We start from the raw sequence: 14,215 nt of genomic DNA on the forward strand, positions 1-14,215 counted from the left end.
TTCTTATTTTTGTTAGGTGCCATCAAGTCGGTTCCTACTCACAGCAACCCTATGCACATTAGAATGAAACATTGCCCAGTTGTGCACCATCCTTGCAATAGTTATTATGTTTGAGCCCATTCCTGCTACTACTGCATCAACCCATCTCATTGGCGATCTTCCTCTTTTACACTGACGCTTTACTTTACCAAGCATAATATTCTTCTCCAGGGACTGGTCTTCTGACAATGTGTCCAAAGTATGAGAGACGAAGTCTGTCCATCCTGGCTTCTAAGGAGCATTTTGGCTGTATGTCTTCCAACACAGACTGGTTTGTTCTTTTGGCAGTCCCTGGTACTTTTAATATTCTTCTCCAACACCATAACTCAAATGAATCGAGTCTTCTTCAGTCTTTGTTGTTATTCATTGTCCAACTTTCCCATGCATCTGAAGCCATTGAAACTAGCATGGCTTGGGTCAGGTGCACCTTAATTCTCAAACTGATTTCTTTGTTCTTTAACACTTTAAAAAGATTGTAATGATTAGGGTTTGGTGTCAACTTGACTAGGCCACGATTTCCAGAAGTTTGGCAATTGGGATATGCTTATTCCCATGGTGATGAAACCTAATATAGGTATTGTTAGCTCAATGATGAGTGGCTATGAGCAGCCAATCAATTGAAAGGATGCTTCCTTGGGGGTGTGACCTGCCCCAATATAATAGAAACATGGGAGGGACTCTCTCTCGTCTGCTGGGAACTTGGGACTCTACAATTACAATCCTTTCCTTGATTGTAAGTGTCTTTATATATATATTTCACTGGTTTTGCGTCTAGAAAACAGACAGGTCTTGCGCATCAGATTTACCTAATGCAATACTTTGTTTGATTTCTTGACTGCTGCTTCCATGAGTGTTGATTATGGATTCAAGCAAAATGAAGTCTTTGAAAACATCCATCTTTTTTCCATTTACCATGATGTTTTATCTATTGGTCCAATTGTGAGGATTTTTGTTTTCCTTACATTGAGGTGAAATCCATACTGAAGGCTGTATAGTCTTTGATCTTCATTAGTAAGCTATGCTTATGTACTGCTTACATCAACAGGTAAGTAAAAACAGAGGTTGAATATAAAGGAGGACTAGTTGTCATACTTGAGGATTTAGTTCAGACATTTATTTTCCTCATTGATACCACCCATTGTTTTAGGCAGTGTGGTTTTGTTATTGTTAAGTGTCACTGATTTAGTTCTGACTTACAGCGATTCTGCAGTGTTTCTAAGGAGCAGTTAGTGGGTTTGAACCGACAACTTTGTGGTTAGCAGTCCAGTGCTTATCTTACAGTGCCACACCAGGCAGCATGCTAGATACAGTATATTTTATCTAATAATGCACTGAATTCTTTCCAAAGTCTCATGCCTTCTATGAGAATGAATAAAAGAGTTTTTGTAGCTTTCACCTCTCTTTTATTGTTGTTGTTAAGTGCAGTGAAGTCAGTTCTGCCTCATAGCAACCTTATTTAGGGTTTCTGAAGAACAGCTGGTGGATTTGAACTGCTGACCTTTGGTTAGTGGTCCAGTGCTTATATCCTACAGTGCCACACCAGGATTCCACCTCTCTATAGTTCATTACAAATTATGGAACCTTGTAATAATATGAGTAAATGCATAATATATACTATATAATAAGAGTCCTAGTGGCACTGTGGGTTTAGCACTAGGCAGTTAATTACAAGACTGATGGCTCAACCCACCAGCAGACTTTAGAGAGAAACATGAAGCTGTCTGCTCTTGTAAAGGGTACAGTTTTATTTCCCTTGAAACTCTAGGGGGCCATTCTAATCTGTTCTATAGGATTGCTATGAGTTGGAATTGATTCATTGGCAATAGTAGTAGACATTATATTGCTATATAAAAATATAAATGTAAATATAAAGACAAATACATATGTTGTTGTTGCATGCTGTCCAGTCAGCCTCTGATTCATAGTGATCCATGCACAATGGGATCAGCCCATTGCAATCCATAGGGTTTCCACTGGCTGATTTTTTTTCAGCAGTAGATCACCAGGACTTTCTTCCTAGTGTTAGTATGGAAGCCCCACTAAAATCTGTTTAACAACATAGCAACACTCAAGCAAGCCTCCAGTGACCAGTGAGTGCATGAGATTAATTGGCCTGAAATCAAACCTAGGTCTCCCATATGCAAGGTAAGAAATCTACCATGAAAGCAACACTGTTTCATATAATATACATATATAATTTACATACACACACATATATATGCATACACTTATACACACACACATATGAACACATCAGTTGTGGTCAGAGTAGCCTATAGCAGCTGTGAGAATACAGATTGGGGATATGTGTAGGAGGAAAAGGGATACCCCTTAGATTATGAGGAACTTCAAAGTCCATCCCAGAGGCAGTCACCGCATCCCTGAGGAATGTGTGGTGGGCACTGACAAGGCGCAGTGCCATACCACAGGAGAACCTTTCCCTCATTTTCCACAGTGAGTCAGTCAGAAAGCATCCCTCAGAGTGCCAGCTACCACATTGCCCGGGATCAGCATTTTATGTAGGAGTAAGAAACACCCTCCTCTCCCCTCCCTAAGAGACATGGATTTTCTCATCTAAAGGATTCCAGGCAACCTCACAATGGTGACATTTGCTGAGCAGGGGCTTGAAGAAAGGGTGCTCAGAGAGCAAGAAGAGAACGTGCAGCACTGTCTTGTCTGCCAGGCATGAAGTCCCAAGAATGCTCTTTGGGAATGAGTCCAGCCTCCCAGTGAAGGAGAGAATAAAAGAGAGCCACAGTAGGATTGCTTACAGCAAAGGGTCCTCCAGCTGGACCTTGGCAACATCATTTGCCAGAAGTAGTTGAAATGAGGTAAACAAAATATTGCCTAAGAGAAGCTGAGAATAAACCCTTTCATTTGACTCTAAACTGTTTTTCTTAAATGCCAGGTAACCTCCAGTAAGCAAAAAGAGAGAGATGAACTTTACTTTTTTTTTCTTTCTTTCTTTCTACCCCTAGTAATAGAATGTAGGTGTTTCTATTTTTACAGAGGTTCTTAAATTCTTTCAGTACTCCATAAGCATTCTAAATACTCAAGAAAGCTTCAATTTTTAAATTGCTACTTAATCACAAAAAAACTTTCCTCCCTTCATCTTCTTTGCTGATTTTTGCTGTTGTTAAGTGCCTTCGAGTAGGTTCTGACCCATAGCGACCCTGTATAGCGTTTCCTAGGTTTTAAATCTTTGTGGAAGCAGAAAACCTTATCTTTCTCTCTCAGAGCTAGTGGACTAGAACCGTGGCCCTTTTGGCTCGAAGTCCAGTGCTTATCGTATGGCACCACCGATAATTGGGAGTATTTCATATTTTATTAATATTGAAACGATCGCCCCTTGAGTTGAGTAACGTACCTAGATAGGTGAAGGCGGTGGAACCTCTTGATTATCAGGATGGCCTACAGTTTTACCCCCTTCACGCCAAGATCGAATGCACAAATCCGCCTCTGGACACAACCTGACATTTACCAGACGAGTTACCAGAATTCTACCTGGTGCAGTTGTCCTAAAACTAAGAAATCTATTTTCCCCCAACATTGCCACTGAGTTATATAATTGCCTTTCATTTGACCTCATTAATCAAACGGGGAGTTTAAAGGAACACCTAACTGGCTCAGATTATACCTTTAATGACTTCCACTATAGCAGAAAAAAAAATCATTTTGATTTTGAAACTACAGACGTTGAATTTCCTCTTTTACTCAGAACTTTCAGATCATTTAAAAGTTAGGTGCGGTTTCATAAGAGTAGGGGAAGATAAGATGGAGAATGAGTGAAGGGTAGGAGGGAACTTTGTAAGTAAAGCTATTTTTGCATGCACTGGTGTTCCTGGAGTACCCCATTTGGGGACTCTCCAGAGTCTGCAAGAAGTTCCCTTCCAAAGAGAAGTCAGTTCATTGGAGTAAAATCACGATTTGGCGAGCTCTTCAAAATCAGGGGCGCTCTTGGTTTCTTGCAGTTGCAGCCAGACTGTACATCAAAGTCACGGCCCAACTCTAAGTGGGGTAAATTTAAAACAAGTAGTGCGAATGCGGCCCGCTGAGATTTGAGTCAATCTAATCTAACGGTTTCCCTGGAACCGCTAGGCGCCCTAGACCTCTAAGGGCCAGCAGGGCGCAGTGACTCACTGCCAGTGACTCAGAGACCCCACCCTCTTTCCCGGGCTTTCTTCGGCCACCGCCTATGCTCTGGCCGCCCGAAGCCGGACAGAGCCAGTTCGGTCCCTGAACAGTACCCCCAAAAGTAAGAAAGAAAGAAAGAAACGCGATGGTCGGAGTTCTCTTCGTTCCGAAGTGGACAATGAGAGGAGGCGCGGAGTCCCAGCCTTGCGTCCTGCGCTGCGCGCGTCCCCACCCCTCACTCCAATCTCAGGCATTCTTTGTTTCTTTCTCAAAGCCTTCGGAAATGCATGATCCTTTTACTCCCCCTCTTCCTGTCCTTGGGCCGCGGGTCTTCCCACCCACCGGTTCCCAGCTGGCTCTGCCCTGTGACTGAGTGCCCGCCGCGCGCCACACCCCCTCGTGCACCTCTTCCCACGCCCCTTTGGCGCGGAGCCCGAGACCTTTCTTGTCCAGTCCCAGGTGGCTTCCCCATACACCGTGCGACCCCCCGACTTTTTCAGCCCCCAGGCTAAACAGACTTCCGGCAATTACGAGGAAAGGCCCCAAAGTTCCAGCCCAACTTAACAAGTAACGGGACCATGCTCAGTCCTGACTGCCTTGAACCAGCAGGAGAAAGGTTCTCGGGCGCCCCCGCCCCAACACCCCCGCCCCCGTTCCCCGCCTCTCGCGGGGCCCCATTGGCTAGCGCGCTTCGCGGACTGCATGGCAGTGGGAGGGGACCCTCTTTCTTAACAGGGTTATAAAAACAGCGCCCTTGGCTGGGTTCAGTCCTCTGCCGCTCTCGCTCCCGGGACCCCGCGCCAGAGACGCAGGAGCTTTCCCACCGTACCTTGCTCGCCTCTCCTCCAGAGCCAGTCCGAGCCGCCACAGCCGCCCAGCCCACCGCCACCCTTCGCAGCCATGTCCACCAGATCTTCATCCTCCTACCGTCGGATATTCGGCGGCCCTGGCACCGCGAGCCGGCCAAGTTCCAACCGTAGCTATGTAACCACATCCACCCGTACCTACAGCCTGGGCAGCGCACTGCGCCCCAGCACCAGCCGCAGCGTCTATGCCTCGTCTCCCGGCGGCGTGTACGCCACGCGCTCCTCGGCCGTGCGCCTGCGGAGCAGCATGCCGGGTATGCGGCTGCTGCAGGATTCTGTGGACTTTTCGTTGGCCGATGCTATCAACACTGAGTTCAAGAATACACGCACCAACGAGAAAGTGGAGCTGCAGGAGCTCAATGACCGCTTCGCCAACTACATCGACAAGGTGCGTTTTCTGGAGCAGCAGAACAAGATCCTGCTGGCCGAGCTCGAGCAGCTCAAGGGCCAGGGCAAGTCACGCCTGGGTGACCTCTACGAAGAGGAGATGCGTGAGCTGCGTCGGCAGGTGGATCAGGTCACCAACGACAAAGCCCGCGTCGAGGTGGAGCGAGACAACCTCGCAGAAGACATCATGCGGCTCCGGGAGAAGTAAGGAGGAGCGCCGGCTATTCGCGGGGGTCGAGGGGGGTGGTGGGCAACGCCCGGGCAGGGCCACGGGAGGGCGAAAGAGGGGAAGGACGCCCCTCGCGGGGTGCCACACCCTTGGGGATGTCACTTGGGCGGTGGCTGCTTGAGGTCGAGCTGGGGAGCTGCCCTGTGACTGGAGCGGTACAGCCCCGCCCTAAACTCAGACCTTGCAGTTAACATTTCACCTCTGCCCCCACTTATTGCCCAAGAATGCGCCGTTTCAAGCAACGGATTTCTTAAAAAACAAAACAAAACACCACTTTGTAGCTGAAGGCATTTGGAGACGGTGAGAATACTTCGCCAAAACTTTCAGAAAGTTTCCTGGACCCTTCTGGCGGGCTGCCAGTAATGAGGCCGGGAGGAGGGAGGCGAGGATGGCTGGAGAGGAAGCGAGACAAAGGAAGGCCATCTCCTCCTAGGCGGGAGTGAAGGCGTTTGCCTTGCAGGTTCTGGTGGTGTCTGTGGTTTCTTTTTCACTCTTCTGCGGAGATCCCGCTAAAACTTGCCTAGGGCAACAATTCTACAAAAGCTTCAGCCGCTGGCAGTCCGCGGAGGCGGCGCAGCGACTGTGGTTTCGAGGAGCGACAACGTGGTGGTTGGGTGTGGCCACCCCGCCCCTGGCGGTTTCCCAGTTCCCCTTGGTTAATATGCAACTGTTTTCAGGTTGCAGGAGGAGATGCTTCAGAGAGAGGAAGCCGAGAGCAGCCTGCAATCTTTCAGACAGGTTTGTAGACTTCCTTCTCACTCGTGGCCTCCGGACCACACCCAACCACCCCACTGGCAATTCGAAAAGTTGCTTAACTCAAGTGCAAAACTTCACGTCTATGCTTAAAGCCCACTAGTGGCAAGAAGACTACAAATTGGAGCTTCTGCAATTTGAGTTCTTTAGCCTTTAGAATAGAAAGACAGTCTTTAACTTTTTACTTTTTTCAAGAGTTTTAGAACTCAAGGAAATAGATCTGTTTCTTTCTTTTTTCGTAGCACACTGACGTTCTGATTTTTGAAAAGTTACAGTTTGGTTTAGATTGTGGCTTACTAAAGTTGGCCAGCTTTTACAAGGTCACAAAAAGCTCAATTATGCCCGTTAGTTTAAAATATAAAAGGTAATTATGCCCGTTAGTTTAAAATATAAAAGGTGTTGGAGGATAAGAAACTTGCTTTAACTGGAATGATGCCAAAAAGTTTCTTTTCTTCTCTGCCAGTTCTATTGTGGCATTAAACTTAGATGGAAGTATCACTATGCACAGCTATTTTGTGATCTAATAAGGATGAAAAGGAGCCATCTGTCCCCTTGGCTGAAGGGTATTAATGGTTTCTATGGGATTCACTATGGAATGTAGATACAGACATTCTGGCAAATGTGGTGGCTCTGGTCAGAAATAATAGGAGCCTTTGTGTGCCCAGAGCAGCTTTGCAACAGGCTACATTCTTATTGAATATGTAATGATGTAAGCATAGTTCTAATTGAATACAAGTATTTGCTAACATCCTAATATCTGTTATCTACTATCTGGCCCAGACTGAAGTATGTGATGTGCAGAGTTCTTAAAGTTACAGAACTTTCTTGTAGTCTTTAGCATGGTATTTGTGAATAAAGAAAAAGCTTATGGCTGATGAATACAACTTTAAGTAAAGCATTTTTGTTGCTATTGTTCCAGTGCTAGATACGGTGAAAGGAATTTTCACTTAAAATTGCAAATTAAAAGCAGGACCTAACAGTTTTATTCTCCCAAACACTGGAACTGGCTGCAAGAATACTCTAAAATGAATAGTTTAGGATAATATTTTGAAACTGAAATATAGTTGCCAAATCAGTTTAAATGCACAGCAACGTGTACTATTCATTTTTAGTCCTTAGGCATTTATTATCATACCTGTGATGTCTGCAGCTTTGCTGAGTTGTTATAAAACAATATTGATATAGAAATTCCTCTCTTTTAAGGAAGAATTAAAATTTCTCACATTCTCTTCAATGAAGTAGAATGTCACAGAGAACTTTTTTTTAGAGTTTAATAAAATATCTTTTTAAAAATCTCATTTAGAGCTTAGCAAGATAAAATTATTTCCAAGTTGAATTTTTTTTTTTTATTATCACTCTTTCCTCACTTATCTTTCCATGAAAGTGACAGAAAGGTCTCAACATTTTAAGAATGTAAGGCTATAAATGTACTCCAAATATAATTGCTGTAAGTTAAAGTCTATAGAAGTCCTCCAGGCATCCCTTGGGGTAAACAAAATCTTAGTTGCTTGAGTATTCACTTTAATCTGGAATGTAACAATTTGCCCTGTAGACAAAGGATAGCAAGGTTAGCATGAACTCTACATGTACTTTCATTGTATGGAAGTGTTTTGACCATTTTAGTCTGAAGCAAGCCCAGTAACTGAGTTGATGCAATGGTTAGTAAAGAGGATGGATGGGCACACCAAGGGAGTTTGAGGACAAAAATCTACCAGAGAAAACAAAGCAAAGACAGTTCAGAGTTTGATGTGTTTTTCTTATTTGCTTGAGCTGCATCTTTGCAGATTTGATTGCTAACCACAAATTCTGTTGTTCAGACCTATGCACCACTCCTTGGAATCTTATACAAGGTTGCTATGAGTCAGAACTGACTCGATAGCACTTAACAACAAGAACATTCCTGAACTTCAGCATTAAATTGCTACTTGATACTTACTTAGGCTTGTGACATGGATGCAAATGACTAGAAGGTTCCAAAGTAAAATTTTCAGAAGATCTGAGAAAAAAACCCCAGCTTAGGTATACACTAAGATTAAGAAACATGCATTTCTGCTCTTCCTCTGTTCATATATGCATAAACTTTTGTAATTTGACAACTCTTATAAAGGAGTTTTGGTAGCGTAGTGGTTACGAATCGGGCTGCGAACCTTAAGATCAGTAGTTTGAAACTACCAGCTGTTCCGTGGGAGAAAGATGAGGCTTTCTGCTCCCGTAAAGATTTACAGCCTTGGAAACCCTGTTCAGGGTCGCTATGAGTCGGAACCAACTCGACAGCACTTAACAACCATCAACAATATGGAGTCCTGGTATGGTGCTGTGGGTTAATGGACCAGACTGCAAAGCCTTTTGAACTGCAAGGTCGGTGGTTCAAGCTCACCATCTGCTCCTTGGAAACCCTATACAGGGTCGCTATGGGACATAATTGACCTGACGGCACTTGACAACAACAACAACATTATGGTACTGTAGTGGATGTTGTTGTTAAGTGCTGTTGAATTGGTTCTTACTCATAGTGACCCTGAATAAGGTTTCCAAGGAGTGGCTCATGGACTTGAACCACCAACCTTGTGGTTAACAGTCCAGCGCTTATCCTACAGTGTCACACCAGGACTCGTGATGTTATATGACATTAAATACACACACATCTCTCAAAATGCTATGACCTGTATTTTACTAGAAAAAAATTAAAACCATTACTGGTAAAATCTAAATTGTGTTATAATTGATTGAGAGCTGTTTACTGTGATGGTGTATATTAATTTATTTTCAAATCATCATTTTGTTAACAAAGAAAGCGTAGCATCATACAGCACTGCAACATTAAAAAACTTATGCAAGAGCCATAGAATGTATCAAAACCATTTCTATAGTGAATAAACTAGACTACTATGATTAATTTTAAATGATTGAATAAATGATATAAGTCATAGGCTTTAGTTTCCTATACATCCTCTCTTATTGCTTTTTAAAATAGGATGTCGACAATGCTTCTTTGGCACGTCTTGACCTTGAGCGGAAAGTAGAATCCTTGCAAGAAGAGATTGCCTTTTTGAAGAAACTGCATGATGAAGTAAGTGGAATAACTCTCAATGAACGATTGTGGGTGAACCTGCTGCCCCCATCTGAGCCAGGCTTACTTTCTGTCTGTTCTTTCTTCAGGAAATTCAGGAGCTACAGGCTCAGATTCAAGAACAGCATGTCCAAATTGATATGGATGTCTCCAAACCTGACCTCACAGCTGCCCTGCGTGATGTACGTCAGCAATATGAAAGCGTGGCTGCCAAGAACCTTCAGGAGGCTGAAGAATGGTACAAGTCTAAGGTATGAAGCAAGTCAATATCACTAGAACAAAAGGAAAGCATATTATGCTGAAAATACTGTACATGTCTGTAAATTCTAAATAGCATTTAACTCTATTCAGAGAGTTGACTTAAGCATCATTTTCAAAATTTGTTTGCTGCTGCTGCGACCCCACCATTCCCTTTCCACTAAACTTCATTCTCTGTACTTCAAAGTCACTCCCAGCACCGTGCCCTTAGCCTTCTCCCATTTTAGATGGAGTAATGGAGTGGACTTTACCTAACAATATCAATGCCAGCATTCCACTGGTCTTTCAAAGTTCAAAACAGATAATTTGGTACTATTCTGTGAGACATTGAAATTTGCACTTAAGAGTATAGACTATGGCGTGTATCATGCCTGATAGTTATTTACCATCTTAAACTTTCTCATTCGTTTAAGGAAGTTAGAATCTCCAAGAGAATCTTAGCGGATTTCTACACAAGTCATTTAATACCCACTAGGTCACAAATGATAAAACTCACAGTATTCAGTCACAAAGAATCAGAATTGTAGTATTTTCCTGAGATTCAAAATACTTGACTTTGAGTCATTGGTATTCTTATTTCTTCCTGACAGTTTGCTGATCTCTCCGAGGCTGCTAACCGGAACAATGATGCCCTGCGCCAGGCAAAGCAGGAATCTAATGAGTACCGGAGACAGGTCCAATCCCTCACCTGTGAAGTGGATGCTCTTAAAGGCACTGTAAGTACCTCACTACAGTAACAGAGAAAAAGTAACTCAGACCCACAGAATTGATAAAACCAATGGTGATATCTGAACAAAGTTTCTAGAAAAATTTATGTATTGTTATCCAAAGAAAATTATTTAAGATAGATTCAGAAAGCATTGGAATGAAATCTAAAAATTTTAGCTTAAAAATTTTATTGTTGACTCATAGCAACCCTATATAGGATTTCCAAGATTAAATACTTAGGGGAGCAGACAACCTCATTGCTGTCCTGAGAAGCAGCTAGTTGTTTTGGAACTGCTATCCCTGTGGTTAGTAGCCCAGTGCTTACCCAATAGTGCCACCAGGGTTCCTTAATACATAGGGGCTTCAAAACATCCATGGAAAATTTGAATGAAAAAATAACGGAATTTTTTTCCACACGAACTTTGTGAAGCCCTCTCGTAAGAAGGGAGTTGGAATTTGTACTATTCACCTAGAATTAGAGTACTCACCACTTGACATTAGTAAAAATTATACAAATGGACTATAATTAATTCTGGAAATAGAAGAGTTTTCCCTGGGAAATAATATCAGAAGCCTTTGTCACCTCCTACAGAATGAATCTCTGGAGCGCCAGATGCGTGAAATGGAAGAGAACTTTGCTGTTGAAGCTGCTAACTACCAAGACACTATTGGCCGTCAGCAGGATGAGATTCAAAACATGAAGGAAGAAATGGCTCGTCACCTTCGTGAATACCAAGACCTGTTGAATGTTAAGATGGCTCTTGACATTGAGATTGCTACCTACAGGAAACTGCTGGAAGGCGAGGAGAGCAGGTATAGAATAACAATTTGCATGTTTGAAATCCTTGTCTGATCTAAACACTTAATGGGTTCAGCTGCTAAGTGGAAGATTGGAAGTTCAAGTCCACCCACACGTGCCGTGGGAGAAAGACCAGGTGGTCTACCTTTGGAAAGACAACTAGTGAAAACCTTGTGGAGAGCACAGTTTTGCTCTGACATGTATAGGATGCCATTAGTTGAAATCTAATTTTTGGCAACTGGTTTTTGTTATGTGTGAATTAATACCTACCATTTGGTAGGTAGTAGATTACCCACTTTGTATGCATTGTCTCATTCAGTCCTTAGAATAGTTATGCAAGGTAGATACTTTCTTGCAACAATGGGTCAAACACAGCAGTGATTGTGAGGAGGGCACATAGCCGGGCAGTTTTTCATTCTGTTGTACGTAAGTTTGCTATGAATTGGAACTGACTCCATAGCACTTAGCAATAAGGACAAGATACTTTTCACTCTTTTTAGATGGTTTCTTAGAGCCAGTAACTTGTCCTAGTCAGAGTTAATCAATAACAGAGCTGGGATCTGAACCCACAACTCTCTGTCAAAGCCTACCTTCTAGTAGTACATATCCTTGGGAAATGCTTGGAGTAAAATCTTTTAAATGTACCAAGAAGGCCAATCATGGGTAAATGCGAATCCCTAATTTAACAATTGCCAAGTAAATTATCTTATTTGATTAAAATAAAAGACTCCTAGATATGGTCTTTGTTCAAGTTATTTTCCAAATATTTTACTGTTTTCCTTCCTCCTTTATAGGATTTCTCTGCCTCTTCCAACCTTTTCTTCCCTGAATCTGAGGGGTAAGCATTTATTTTCCCTTCTGAAAAGTTTCAGTAGCTTATAACCATTGTGTTTATGAGAAAGGACTCATTTTGTATGACACCTGAGAAACACCAGAAAAGAATCTATTAAAATTTTATAAAACTATTTTTAATATATAACTTTCAAAATCAGAATCAGGCACTGTTCTGCTTTTTTGGTTTCAAGCTAAATGCAAACTCTATTGAATTCTTCCTGGTGGGAGCACTCAGTAAAATACTATGCCTCATCCTCATGCTGCAGTGGTGGCAGGCTCTTGACTTTCAAATAAAAGTAGTAGTCTTAGAAGTATTTTTAGATTTATTTTAGAGTACTTCAAAGAAGCATGTTAAACAATTGCAAGAGATTGTTTAACTCTTTTAATAAAAGAGTTAACTTCTTTTGTTTACATCTTATGTTTACTCATTTTTGCCTCATTTCTTTATTCAGAAACCAATCTGGATTCTCTTCCTCTGGTTGACACCCACTCAAAAAGGACACTCCTGATTAAGACTGTTGAAACAAGAGATGGACAGGTGGGTATCTTTGAAATAAAAAAATGAAATAGTCCGGAAAGCAATTGGTGTCCTTTTGAAATCAATAAATCTCTCTCTCAGAGACAGCTAATTTGGGAGTTTTCAGTTTTAATCACACCAGCTAAAACAACAATGCCCCTCTTCTTCCAACACTACACATAGTCAACTAGTTATTTGGCTCCTAGATGTGAAGGGTAGATGGCAATCTTTCTGAAGCTCAGAATGAGTGCTTTTGCTGTGGTGTTTGATTTGAAATGCAAGTAAAGTTTCCTCAAATTACTTCCCAGACTGGCTTCATCAGGCAACTTCAATGTCAGGAATGTTTTGATCCTGGACACAAGTCCTTCTACTTGTGACATTCTCCTAAACATTTCCTGTACCCTTCTATGTAGTACAAGGACCAGCTATATGTATGGACAATTAATTTCTTGTTACCTCTCTATTTCAGTAAATAAATTTTCAAGATTTATTTTAATCTTCACTGAATCTTAATGTGTCCATAAATTTAGCCCATTTTGCTGCAAATGATGTCTTAACTTTGCTGCATCTGATTTTTAAGACATCTTTAAAAATCAGAGGCCTTTGCTTTTAAATTTTTTTCTTTTAAGAATCATAGCATTCCACTGAATATTTAATTTGCCTATAGATGAAGAACATCTTGCATATGTATCAACCCCTCCTAGTTGTATTGTAATGCAGAACCAATAGAGCCTTCCTACTTTTGCAATAAATTATATATATTTAGTAGGATTCTTCTTTGTGAGGTTTTTATGGAATAATTTAATCTTTGTATATAGTGCTATATTTTATTTGGGTTTTGTCTTTTCAACAGGTTATCAATGAAACTTCTCAGCATCATGATGATCTTGAGTGAAAACTGCACCCACTTGGTGTGGCAGTATATTACCAGCAAAAATAAAACAAGATCCATATCTTAAAGAAACAGCTTTCAAGTGCCTTTCTGCAGTTTTTTCAGGAGCGCAAGATAGATTTGGAATAGGAATAAGCTCTAGTTCTTAAGAACCAACACTCCCAAAAGAGGTAGAAAAAAGTTTACAACATAATCTAGTTTATGAAGAAGTCTTGTGCTAGAATACTTTTTTAAAAGTATTTTTGAATACCATTAAAACTGCTTTTTCCAGCAAGTATCTGACCAACTTGTTTCTGCTTCAATAAATTTTTGGAAAAATTCTTTTGATGTGTCATTTGTTTGGTAATACTAAAAAAATAAAAGCAAATCCATTGCCGTGAAGTCAGTTCTGATTCATACTTACCCTATATAACAGGATTAGACTTGCCCCATAGAGTTTCTAACACTTTAATCTCTACAGAGAAAGACCCCCAACAAGATGGATTGACACAGTGGCAGCAACGATGGGCTCAAATACAACAATAGCGAAACTGAGCAGTGTATTTGTTCTGCTGTATGTAGGGTTGCAATGAGTCAGAAATGATGAAGGCACTTAACAACAGGTTGCCTTTCTCCTGCAGCAGGCTACCCTGCTCTTGAAGAGCAGGCAGCAAGTTTGAACTACTGACATTTTGCGGTTGTGCTTTAACCACTGTACTACCAGGGTGTCTTCTGATAATATCAAGCATT

General features: G+C 41.8%; 1 protein-coding gene across 1 annotated transcript; it reads left to right on the top strand.

Moving 5' to 3' along the window:
* Window positions 1-4,114: 4,114 nt before the first annotated feature.
* VIM (vimentin) lies at window positions 4,115-13,807 on the top strand. The gene is made up of 10 exons (XM_006872613.1): window positions 4,115-4,170; window positions 4,942-5,630; window positions 6,333-6,393; window positions 9,383-9,478; window positions 9,568-9,729; window positions 10,327-10,452; window positions 11,037-11,257; window positions 12,038-12,081; window positions 12,530-12,615; window positions 13,448-13,807. Exons 2-10 carry the CDS (start codon window positions 5,074-5,076, stop codon window positions 13,487-13,489), a joined length of 1,395 nt encoding a protein of 464 aa, XP_006872675.1. The 5' UTR covers window positions 4,115-4,170; window positions 4,942-5,073; the 3' UTR covers window positions 13,490-13,807.
* Window positions 13,808-14,215: the final 408 nt, after the last annotated feature.

This window comes from Chrysochloris asiatica, unplaced genomic scaffold (genome assembly GCF_000296735.1).
Source record: "Chrysochloris asiatica unplaced genomic scaffold, ChrAsi1.0 scaffold00206, whole genome shotgun sequence".
NCBI lineage: Eukaryota > Metazoa > Chordata > Mammalia > Afrosoricida > Chrysochloridae > Chrysochloris > Chrysochloris asiatica.